Source organism: Grampus griseus (genome assembly GCF_964374135.1).
Source record: "Grampus griseus genome assembly, chromosome: X".
Lineage (NCBI taxonomy): Eukaryota > Metazoa > Chordata > Mammalia > Artiodactyla > Delphinidae > Grampus > Grampus griseus.
The window spans coordinates 20,973,825-20,986,457 of NC_138999.1; the positions used below are offsets into that span (position 1 = coordinate 20,973,825).

Below are 12,633 nucleotides of genomic sequence, written 5' to 3' on the forward strand. Positions count from 1 at the left end.
TGGGTCTTTGTTTCTGTGCGAGGGCTTTCTCTAGTTGCGGCAAGTGGGGGCCACTATTCATCGCAGTGCGCCGGCCTCTCACTATCGCGGCCTCTTGTTGCGGAGCACAGGCTCCAGACGCGCAGTCTCAGCAGTTGTGGCTCACGGGCCCAGCCGCTCCGCGGCACGTGGGATCCTCCCAGACCAGGGCACGAACCCGTGTCCCCTGCATCGGCAGGCAGACTCCCAACCACTGCGCCACCAGGGAGGCCCCTAGTATTTATATTTTTATCTTTCAGTCTAAAACATTTACAATAATTGCTATGATTCCCCATAGTTTAAAAAAATTTTATAGCATTTTGTTTGCTAGTACACAGGACTTAACAGTAGTTTAGCTGCTTTTTTATCTTTTTTTAAATTTTAGAGATCTCTCTTAGTGTTTTTATTTATTTATTCATAAATTTATTTATTTTATTTTTGGCTGCGTTGGGGCTTCGTTGCTGCGCACGGGCTTTTCTCTGGTTGCAGCAAGTGGGGGCTTCTCTTGTTGTGGAACACAGGCTCTAGGCACGCAGGCTTCAATAGTTGTGGCGCACGGGCTTAGTTGCTTTGCCCGTGCACATGTGGGATCTTCCCAGACCAGGGCTCGAACCCGTGTCCCCTGCATTGGCAGGTGGATTCTTAATCACTGTGCCACCAGGGAAGCCCAGTGTTTTTATTTTAAGAACAATTTCCCCAAACATATTGCTCCCCAATCTTGTTGAAGGGAGGAAAGGAGCATGTGTAAAAATTCATCTCTTTAAATGATACCTACATTTGTCAATAACTAGACGGGGGAGGTACTGGCAGTGATGGGCTGAGAGAATTGGAGGAGAAGAGGGCAATGTTGAGTTGTTCTGCAGCCCTCTCAGCTTTTTCTTCTACCACCCACACTTTGTTGACCTTTACTTAGACAAGAAAGTAGCTTTTCAAGATGTGATCACGGGGTCAGCTCCCACAGTGTATGATTTTGGGAATTCATTTCATGAAATTTTGATTTGTCTGAAATTTTCATCGTGTGTTCATCAGGATGGAGAACAAGAACAGATCCCTGAGCTGCCAGATCCAAGCCTGGAAATGGGCATTTTGCCCAGAGAGATCCGGAAACTGGTAGAGCGGAGAAGACAAGTCAAACAGCTAATGAAACAGCAAGATTTAAATCCAGACCTTGTCCTTCAGGTATCTCTTTCCACTCAGCAACCTCTGAGTGACAGTCTCACCTTTGAAAATTATCTAGGAGTGATTTAAACTTGATGCTGTGGGCAAATGCGTGTGCTTATTTTAAGTTGGTGGGTAGGAAACCATTCAAAAACACTGTATGCCTCAAAATACAAGGCACGTCCATCTGCAGAACTGTATCTGAGCAACATCCTTCTGACTTCTGGGAACTTTGGAGTGTGTTTACTTGATTCTAGGAGGTCAGGGAATCATGGATCTGGGAGGATGGGTTGATTATGTTAAGAGTTCTTTTTTCCAGGGTTATTGCGGGTTTCCTCTTCTTATTGGTGAGCTAGAAAGCATCTAATGTAATGCTGAAGCACCTACAAATACTTTTGTTTGTCTTTTGTCCTTATGTGGCCTGCAGTATGATATTCGACAGAAGGCTTTGAAGCTCACGGCAAACAGTATGTATGGCTGCCTGGGATTTTCCTACAGCAGATTTTATGCCAAACCACTGGCTGCTTTGGTGACATACAAAGGAAGGGAGGTAAATGGCGTAACCGTCCTATATCTAAAAATGAGAGTATTTTAAACTAAACATGTTATGGGGTAGGAGAGCCAAAAAGTTTATTGCTTAGTTATATAGCTTCAAGTATCCCTTTCTTAGGACAAATTTGAGACAGATATGCTTTTTAAGTAAGGATTCATTCATTCGTACATTTTGTGTGCGTGTGTGTATTTATTTATTGAGCATCCACTGTGTGCCATGGATTATTCTAGGTACTGTGGATAGAGTGTTGAGCAAGACGTAAAAAGTCCCTGCATCGTGAGCCTCACATTCTGCCTAGGGCAGGGGGTGTAGAGGGGCTTGGGGTGGGGAGAGCGTCATTCAGGAAAACAGAGTCTAAATAAGTGCATAAACAAATACAAAACATAAGAGAATATGATAGAAGTAATGCTGTGCAGATAAGTAAACAGGGTGGAGGGCTAAACAATGTTAAGATGGCTGGCTAGTTTAGCTTGGTCAGGGAAGGCTTCTTTAGGAGCTAACATGAATGAGAACTAAGCGACATAAGGGAGCTAGTTTTTTTTTTTTGCAGATATATTAGGTTGGAGTGTGAGGGAAAAGAAGAAATCAAGGAGGATGCCTCCATTTTTGTCTTCTAGCTGGTTAGCTAGTAGAACCATTTATTAAGAAGGAGAAATCTGAGGGAGAAAGATTAAGTTTTATCTTGGATATGTTACCTTTGAGGCTTGTAATAGATCTGTAGGCATGTTAAGTAGGCAGCTGGATGTATCAGTTCAAGTCCCCAGTGTCAGGAATATATCGGGACTGGAGTTATAGATTGAGGGTAATTGGTTTTAGAAACATGGGCCAGATACCAAACGGATTTGAGGTACTGTCCCTTTGTAAACACTAAAAGCTTCATTTGCTTTAGCACCACGTGCATGGCTTTTCCTTAGTTTGTAAAAGAACAGTTATGTTAAATATTATATTCCATTTAACTCCAGTAAAATACTGATTTCTGTCAGTGGATTTAAGACTACTCGGTCTTACGGAGGTAGTGGTTATGGGCAGAACGCTCATGCTGGGAGCGTGGACTCAGAGTACTCTTAGAGTAGAGTTCGGCACACTACAGCCCATGGGCCCAATCCAGCCCGCCACCTATTTTTATAAGTAAACTTTTATTGGCGCACAGTCATACTCATTCGTTGAAGTATCATCTATAGTTGCTTTTGCAAGTACAGCGGCAAAGTTGAGTAGTCAAGGTGGAGACTTGCATGACCTGCAAAGCCTAAAATATTTACTATCTGGCCCTTTTCAGAAAAAAAAAAAAATGCTAACCCCTGCTTAGAGTCTAGATCAGGACTGTCTAATAGCACTCTGAGGTGATGAAAACGTTTTCCATCTGCAATACCCAGTGCAATAGCCGCAAGCCCCAAGTGGCTAGTGAGCACCTGATGGCTGGCTGACGAAGTGGATTTTGAGTTTTATTTAATGATAATTAAAATAAATTTAACCTCACATATCCACATGTGGCTAGTGGCTGCTGTATTGGACAGTGCAGATCTAGCTGGCATGAAACGAACAGGATATTGAGAGGTGCTCTTCTGTTGGGAGCCCGCTTTCACTCCGCTGAGGGCACAGTGAGGAAGGACACTTGTATTGGACACCAGCATTATGCGAGAAGCTTTCAGATGCATTATTTCCTTAAGACCCCATAAGAATCAATCGATATAGGCAAGAGTGTTCCAATTTTGCAGATGATGAAGCTAATAAACTGAAAGAGGTGAAGTGTAACAAGTGACTTTTTTGGATGGGAATCCAGCTCTTCCTGACTGTAAGGCTTTTGCTACATGGGGGTTGTCTGCTCCATCTCAGGATGGCTCTCCTGTTGCTTTATATTCTGCCCTTATTCCTAGAAGAACGTTTTTTTTGATACTCATCTCAAGACATAGGCCTTTTTTTTTTTTTTTTTTGCAGTACGCGTGCCCCTCACCGCTGTGGCCTCTCCTGTCGCGGAGCACAGGCTCCGGACGCGCAGGCCCAGCGGCCATGGCCCACGGGTCCAGCCGCTCCGCGGCACGTGGGGTCCTCCCGGACCGGGGCACGAACCTGCGTCGCCTGCATCGGCAGGCGGACCCCCAACCACTGCGCCACCAGGGAAGCCCGACATAGGCCTTTTTTACTTGAGAAGATACAGGTGTTTTAGGGGCTCGTTGAAGTGAGGAAAGGATGTTTTCAGTTTCTTTGGCCAAGTTTACTTTAAAATTATTTAAATTTTATTTCTCTGTATGTATCCAGTGGCTTCTGATAGAATACCATCTTATTTTTGTATTAGGAAGTGCACTCACTATGCCCCAACTGGGTGATAATACATGGGTTCACTATTGAGATTGGATCAAGATTACTCTTAAGTTTCTCATGAGAGGAAGTAGTTGACAATTTACTCCCTTGGAGAGTGCCTCTTGCTGTTGGGAAATCCCTGTTGTTACATTTTCTGCATTGGCTCAGAAATCCACAAGCTTAAAAGGGCACTGTTGATAATGATAAGCCCCAAATTTGTCCAATAATCTCCCCCAACTCCCCTAATCCATTGTACTTTAACGGCAGTATTTTTGGTTAGCTCGATTTTTAATGGGGAATTTAAACTCAATTTTTATTTTTCTCTTATTTAAAATATAACAACAAATCTTTCTAAACTATTTTAAAAAAACCCTACTCTTCCCACTAAAAAACAAAGAACTTCAGACAAATCTAGAAATAATCATATGTGATTTAAGTTCTTGGCTTCTGCTTCCCTTTGTCTCTTTCCCCTTTGCTCCTTCCCACAAATAAAAAATACAACGGTGGGAAATGGGCCTTTAAAGTAATGTGAGGTTAATGAGAAATAATAATTACACAGTTGCTTCCTGGAAATCTTATTCTAGAAGAGGATTCAAAGCCACGTACAGAAATTATTTCCTATAATAAAAATGATTGTAACGTATTGATGATAATTATTAGCACTGGCGGATGGAAGTATTTTATGTGATAATCTGTCTTTGGGTTTACTGTTTTTTTCCGTACGTACTATTAGGTCTTTGTGAGTTCAAGCATCTCTTGATTATTAGAGGTAGGAGAAGCGAAGTGTAAAATGAGAGTCAGTTTGCCGAGCTTTTGGAATATCTTTGTAACTTACCAAACTTATCTTTTTTGTACTAAGAGTAGACCAAGTAATATAGTAACCTGAAAATCCTAGAAGTTGATTGCTTTTAAAGTCCTTGTGGGATAAATTAGATTAAGGTTCAATTGGAAATTAATGAGAAGGAAACCTGGTAGCATGTTGTCTGAAAAAGATTATAAAATTTTGCACTTGAATATAGATTAATACACAGTCTGGGGAGGCCTTAACCCCCCCCCCCCGCCCTTTTTATTTTTAAGTCTGTTTTGTGTGTGCTCAGTTTGTTGGAATCATGCAGGTTTGGCTCTGGTGACCTAATAATTTCTGTAATCAAATGTATTATGGCTGCTAGAGTACTCAGAGTAATTACTAATTGTACTTTTAAAAACAGGTTTATAATAAAAATGCTAATAGTTGTGTCAAATGGACATCAATATTGTCTTTTCCCAGGTGTGATCTTTCACACTTAAACTCTTCTATGATTTTTAATTGCTCGGTGGTAGAGGAATTAGTTAATGGTTAAAGAATTGTATGAGGGACCTCATGGTGTGCAAGTTATTTAAAAATAATGAACTCAATGTTTCCAGAGAAGTAATATGGAAACCTAGTTGACAGATAACTCGAAAGTGAGTCTATATAAATACCATCTGTATTTGTGTTTATTCTCAATGTATGTGTAGGGAGACATAAAAAAGATACTGAGCAAGTTGGTAGCAGTAAGTGGACATATATTTTAAATCACAGAGAAAACAGACTAGGTAGTCAAGTGACTGGTGTGGTAATTGAACTGATTTTTCACTAGATGGCGATAGACACCCTGAGATCATTAATCAATTAAGGGTTTTATTCTGTGAACAATAGTGAAAGCCATTTAGTGACACAGATCTGTCCAAATTTTTGACTTTTATTAATTTTGAAATTATTAAAGAAAGGACCAAAGGATTGTAATAGTCTAGTGTATTTAGTGTTTAAATAGTGACAGTCTTTGAATAAAAAGTTTTATTGATAAGAACAATCATTTTATGTATCGTAGCAAGCTAATTCTTCTATCAGAGAGCTCAATTCACACTTCTGGCCATGGGGCTACAATCCATGACTCCCTTGGTCACAGTATCAGGCTAATCTAAAGAGAACTGAAATGATTTTGATGTGTAATTTTGCCTCTTTGAATTTGTTGGGGTTTTTTTGAGGGATTTAAAACTTACTCTATACTTATAAGCATACTCATTGCATAATCCGTAGTGTAATGGTAATATTTGTCTTTATGGAATAATTACTGCTTACTGACACTGGTATTGTCTTATTTCTGCACTCTGTTATTTCTGTGCCCTTGAGAAAATGATTTTTGGTCTGGATTTCTGATTGCATTTTAAAGTGAATGCATGCTCTAATGTTTGGGTGTAGAGCCCATGCTTTTTCATTTTCTCACCCAGTAGGCTAAAGTGAGTCTTTGCCAGCCTGCTTGCCAATCAGTTGTAGACTGCCTAGCTTTCAATTGTGTTTGGAGCTGAAATTTGTGCATTTAGAAAATGTGTCCAAATCATTGCATGAAAACATTGCAGTCAAGCCCAGGGCAAGCCTTCCTGGGAGTCTCTTGGCCATGTGCTAGCACCTGTCAGGAGCCCTTCAGAATGGCCCTGGGATGGAGGGCTGTAGCCTTTGTTGATGTCAGCGGCAAAAGAGAATGAGTGAATATACAGAATCTTATAATTGAGTGCTAAAGGAGACTTTCAACTTTATCTAGAAATAAGCAAAAATTTCACTTTTCCAATCTTTTTTCTTAAAAAAGCCTAGTTTTAAAAAATTAAATGCAATAAAATATTGTAGAGACAGCTAAAGACCCTTTCCTCCCCACCGTCACTCATTTTTTTCTTTTCTTCTTCCAAGGTAACTGCTCCCTCCGGGTTGGTTTTGTCCTTCTTGCCCAGGGATTTTTGCTTTTACAACAAATACGTGTACCTATACACGTGGTGCCTTACAAGTTTTTACCATTTATGTGTCATGCTATCATATTTTTTGCAGTTTGCCAAAAGAAAAGTATGGGAAAATCCCTACTCTGTATACCAATTTTTAAGTATGTCCATGTTGATACATTTTTAGACTTGATTTATTCATGTTACCTATTGTGTAATATTTCAGTGAATAAATACGGCACAGGATCTTTTTTATTCTCCCATTGGCCATCTTTTTAGCTTTCCTCATTTTCACTTCTTTTACTTTTTTGCTGTTGCGAATGGTGCTATAGTAGACAGTGCCACATGTGTGAGAGTTTCTCTAGCGTATTACTAAGAGTGGAGTTTGCACATCTGCAAGCAGTATGGCATGTTATTGGTAGGAGCAGTCATTTAATTTATCATAGCGAGTTAATTCTTTCAAATAGTTAAATTCATATTTATGGCCATGGGACTACAATACATGACTCCCTCCGTCACAGAATCAGAGGTTAATTTAAAAACAGTTGGGAATAATTTTGGTATACAATTTTACCTTTTTGAATTTGTTGTTTATTTTTCTACTGAGGGATTTTTAGACTTCTTAGATACTTGTAAACATGCTTGTTGCATCATCCTTAGTGTTCCACACCTTTGCCAGCATTTGTTATTATCAGAATTAAAAATTTTTGCCAGTCTCGTGAGTGTGAAGTGGTATCTCATTGTGATTTTAATTTGCATTTCCCCAAGTATTAGTTAAGGTGAGCATCCTTTCATGTGTTTTAACTCTTCAGTTTTCTTCTTTTCAGTGTGATTTGCCTGTGCGCATATAGGTCCTATTTCGCTGGGTTGTATGTCTCTTAGTATTTCTTCTTAGTTATTCAAAGGCTGGTTCTTTTTCGGTCATTTTTGTTGCAGATATCTTTTAGTCTGTGACTTATCTTTTTAACTTTATATGTGGTCTTTTCTTGTGCAGAAGTTTTTAAATTTATTGTCAAATATTTGGTTTTTTCCCCCTTGTACACTGTGTTGTTTTTTTTCTTAAGAAACCTTTCCCTCCTTCAGTGACATAGACATTCTCTCTTATTTCCTTCTAAAAGTTGCAAGCTTTGGTTCTTATTCAGGTCTTAAACCCTTCTGGGAATTATTTTTAGGGATCGTATAAGTTAGGGATCTAACTCTATTTGTCTTTTTGCTTCCTGTGGAGTTGTTGAACCTATTCTTCTATTCCAGGGGTCGAGAACCTAGAACTCCAGGGCTAACTCCTGTCCACTGCTTGTTTTGTGTAAATAAAATTTTGTTGGGACACAGCCACACCCACTTGTTTATGGCTGCACTTGTGTTCTGTTACAATGGCAGAATTGATTAGTGCCCAGAGAGCCTGAATGACCTGCAAAGCCTAAAATATGTACTTTCTGGCCCTTTACAGAAAAAGATTGGTGGACCTCTGGTCTAAAAGAGAGTCACGTGTAATAGAAAAGTCACTCTCATTTCTAACAGCATCAGTCACAGTGGGTGAAAGTAGAGGAAAGTACACTCAAGGTAGTAAGAAGGAAGGAAAGCAATCTTTCGGACATCTAAAAAAACATAGATTTTCAAGTTTTATCTGTTTATATTGTCATATGAGAACTTCTCATAGAAGCAGAGCGAATGTCTGTGACTCCTCAAGTTCTTTGTGACATTTTATGTGTCTGTGCATGTGTGTGCTTTTTTGGGGAAAAGGGTGCATAGCATTTAAGAGATTCTCAAAGGGCACCATGATGCAAAAATGCTAAAGAATTGGTGGTTCTTATATTTCTTCATTTCTGCCCTCGTAGGTTGAGGGGACACTTTAGTCTTAAAAACGTATGATTTTGTTACCTAAAACATGGCAGTATAAAGAATTTTCTTGCCAGACCAGACTCATGGAAACTGTGTGGGTGGTAAGAGGGGAAGAGTTCTGTCTCCAGGATTTAATAGCCACCATTAAGACTACTTTTAACTTCAGCTGACCTACTAACATTTTGATTTTTTTTTTTTTTTTTTTTTTTTGCGGTACACGGGCCTCTCACTGTTGTGGCCTCTCCCGTTGCGGAGCACAGGCTCTGGATGCGCAGCACAGGCTCCGGATGCGCAGGCTCAGTGGCCATGGCTCACGGGCCTAGCCGCTCCGCAGCATGTGGGATCTTCCCGGACCGGGGCGCGAACCCGTGTCCCCTGCATTGGCAGGCAGACTCTCAACCACTGCACCACCAGGGAAGCCCTTGATTTTTTTTTATATAAGAAGATAATTTCTCTTAAGGCTGAAAGTGAAGGTTTAATATATTTTGGCAGAATATATTTTACGCTAAAAAAAGCAATATCCTTTTTCAGTGGTTACAGATTACTTACCACTTTGAAGTTGTTTACATTATAATACTCTAAGCCAGAGAAACTTTAAATTCCGTTTTTATTGTTGTATTTCAGGGATGTTTGGGTTCTAAATTCTTGGCAGTTCTTCATACTATTCAACTTTATTAATTCACATCTACTAATTCAGAATTGGTGGTAATTCAGATGTAATGAGTTGAAATTCTTCATAGTACAAATTAATAGCAAATTTAGAGCCGAGGTTCTTTTTATATACCTTTAACTTCTATAGAAACACCTGTTTTCTGTTGAGTAAGTGGCATCTTAACTGCAGATTATTTATATGGGTGAACTTTTACTAATTAACATCTATATTTGCTTGTCCCTTTGTCTGTATCCTTTCTGAAATTGGTGAAAGTAATGTTGGTAAATATAAAGCTAAGAAGAGGAAACACCTTGGAGATACCCTATGGAAGGCCAGTTCAAATTATGATAAATTAGACCTTCAATAATTTGAGAGAAATGCAATGACAAAAAAATTTCAAGTATGTAGAATAATCTATGCTGTATGAACACAGTATTGCACTCTATAAATAAGTGGGTTACATTTAGGCCTGGTTTGAATTTATGTACTACTTGAACACACATAATATTTCTTTCAAAATGGCTAAAACTTTAGACTTTCAAAAAGAAATTCAGAAGAACGTTATCCCTCTCAATGTTTGGAACCTATCCCCTCCAAGATGCCTGGACATCTGCCTTCGTGTGCTCTTTGGGTTTTGAACGTTGCAATGTATAGGTTTAGGAGCAAACAGGCGGTTGATGTTAGAGGTAGCTGGGAAGAGGGAGACAGGGTCAAGTCCTGCCTGTGAACCGGGCTGGGTCTGTGAGCAAGTCTTTTGTCAGAAAGAAGTGCCTCGCACCCGTCCTCACATGTACCTCCTGGGTGTCAGCGGCGGTGACAGGTGGTCCTGGGGCTGTGGGGGCTGGCCTCCCTTGTCTTCAGAATGCCATGGTTTATTTCATTAAAGAAGGTGGAATTTCCTTATTCTCAGTCTAAATTAGGGTCTTTTAAAAACCCACATGTTGGTAGTTTTACACCTAGATTTCATAATGGGTCTGTAAAAACTAGTATGAATACTTAAAATTTTTCTCTTAATTGACCAAAAAAGGAAAGAAAAGAAAAGCCTGCAGCCTCAAATTGTTTCTATATTCTCCAGTCTCTACTTGCGTTCGGTTTGTCGGGGATCACTATGTCTGTATTTTGATGTCCCCCACCCCCACCCCAGCACCTAGCCCCGTGCCCCACAGAGTGTGTGCTAGTTTGCTGTGACTCTGGGATCATGCTGGTCTCGTAGTTTCTGCAGTTATAGATGGGTGGGTGTGGAGGAGATGCATTTTGTGATATAGGATCTTGATATTTAAGCCTTATTTGAGTTTATAAGAATGGCCTGGATACTCAGAATAAGAAAAAGGCTACTTTATACGTTTTTACTGGGCCACTCTCATTTGAGAAGGCAGGGATGGTATTTTTGCCCCGACATTTTGCCCATTTAATTACTGAACCCACTGGGAGTGTGACTGAGGATGAGGAGATAAATACTATAGGACTAACTTTGTGTCGGCGCCGCTGATCTCTGCTCAGATTGAGTTTCATTACTCTGACTCGAATCACAGAAACTGAGGCCTGGAAACCTCTTCCTTTCTTCCCCACCCCTCGCCACAGTGAGTGATTTTCTGTTAACCCAAACTCATTCCTCTTTCTACATATGTGAACATTTTCTATCAACCTGTTTTGGTGTATGTTTCTTTTTCACGAGCCGCGTGTTATTTGCCAGGTGTTCTACAGCTCATTGCTTTGGCAGTGAACCAAGATGACAGAGCAGTAATGATTTCGAAAGTGCCATTCCCTCCTTGTTAAGACACAAAAAGAAAAGTGTGAAGTTATTAACCACTATTCACCAGTGGCACAGAAACTGACGTAAGGTTTAATTGTCTGGATCCACAGTCAGTCTGCCTAGGTAATTTCCTGGACAATGCTACTCTTAAGGAAAGGGGAAAATATCCTATAACTTTATTTTTTTTCCTCCCATGTCCACCCCCCTTCACAGATTGTGGATACAGATGGTTTGTAGAGAAAGGATCACTGCAAGCCAAAAATATTGATCTTTTCTCCAGATTTTCCTTTCCTCATCCACCCAGGTAGTAGATTTATGGGTGATGTGGTTGCACTCGGCAACCTTGCAGATTTCCCCATCCCCCAAATGGATCAGCCGCCCCAGCGTTTGAGTCTGATGATGTACAAGATGTCACCGCACCATCTCCTGGCTTCAGCCATGCCAGGGACACTCCGTGTTAATTGGAAGAACCTGCTTTCGGCAGCCCGCGCCGTCTGGTGGCTTGTGTGTGCTCTTCCCAGCAGTACAGTCAGGCCCTTCAGAGACAAATCCATCTCAAATTTAAAAACAGAACAAGCTGATTGGGTTTATTATGGCTCAGGACTGGTTAACTGAGAGCAGACTAATAGAATTAGTGCCTTCTGTTTGCGTTTCATCATTTCGGTAGGCAGCATGAGCCTGTGTCAATTTGCCATATCATAAATACGGTGTGAAATTACAGTGAGCCGAGTTTGGTAAGTTGTGGGAGTTTTGGAAGGCGGGGAGAAGGATGGCTTTATGTATGTGTGTATGTGCTAAGAAGCTGTTTGATTTTAAGCCAGAGATTCCTGAGCCCTGTAGTCATTGCTTTAGAGATTTTGTACATACTTTGAAATTTAGTGCCAGTGTCGGGTTGTACAGCTGTCCTTGTCTCCTTTTTATTATTAATTTTGGTGGGTGAATGGGCTGGTGTCACTTGTACACTTGAATGTATTAGAGTCTCAGAATTTAAATTTTTTCTTTGAGGGTTCCCTCCCTCGTTTAAAAAGCGAAATGACATAGAATGTAACTGAAGCCAATCTCTACTTGCATTTTTAAAAGAACAACAGAGCACGAGGGATTTCCAGAAATGACTTGAGTGTGGTGTTTGGGATTACTAATTGTTCTTTTCAGGTTTGGGTTTTGTTTTCTATTACTTATTTTTATTGCCGTTGTTGTTCTACATTTAAGAAAAGATTTGTTCTTTTGAGGCTAGTGATGAGAGTGTTTGCCTCAGGGCTAAGAGTTGAGTGGGGATGGGAGTGGAGCAAAGATATTAGGTTTCTGTCATAATTTGGAGTGTCAGACATTTGGCTATATTTGATTCAGGGGCTTTTCACCCTGCTGACTTAGCCACAGACTATATTTTCAGCCCTGTGCAGGAGGGTGGTGTGCCTTCCGCAGGCAGGGAGGAGGAGGGTTGAGGAGGGAGCACTTGGGGAAAAGAATAAGCTCATGGGCTATTAATAATGTGCATTGTTCATAAGGCCACGTGTAATACTTCCGTGCACTGGCCAACAGGGTAGGGTGTATGTTCTATTCAAGTTGGATTGCATGGCCTGATGCGATGGACAGCTGATCATTGAATCACACGAAAGATCCAGATATTTCTTC

General features: G+C 40.4%; 1 protein-coding gene across 1 annotated transcript in view; it reads left to right on the forward strand.

Moving 5' to 3' along the window:
• Positions 1–12,633, forward strand: part of POLA1 (DNA polymerase alpha 1, catalytic subunit) — a 306,776-nt gene that overhangs the window by 66,402 nt on the left and 227,741 nt on the right. The window contains exons 25-26 of the mRNA XM_082681638.1: positions 1,048–1,197; positions 1,604–1,726. Of these exons, the coding sequence (XP_082537764.1) occupies positions 1,048–1,197; positions 1,604–1,726 (273 nt within the window). The remainder of the gene's footprint in view (positions 1–1,047; positions 1,198–1,603; positions 1,727–12,633) is intronic.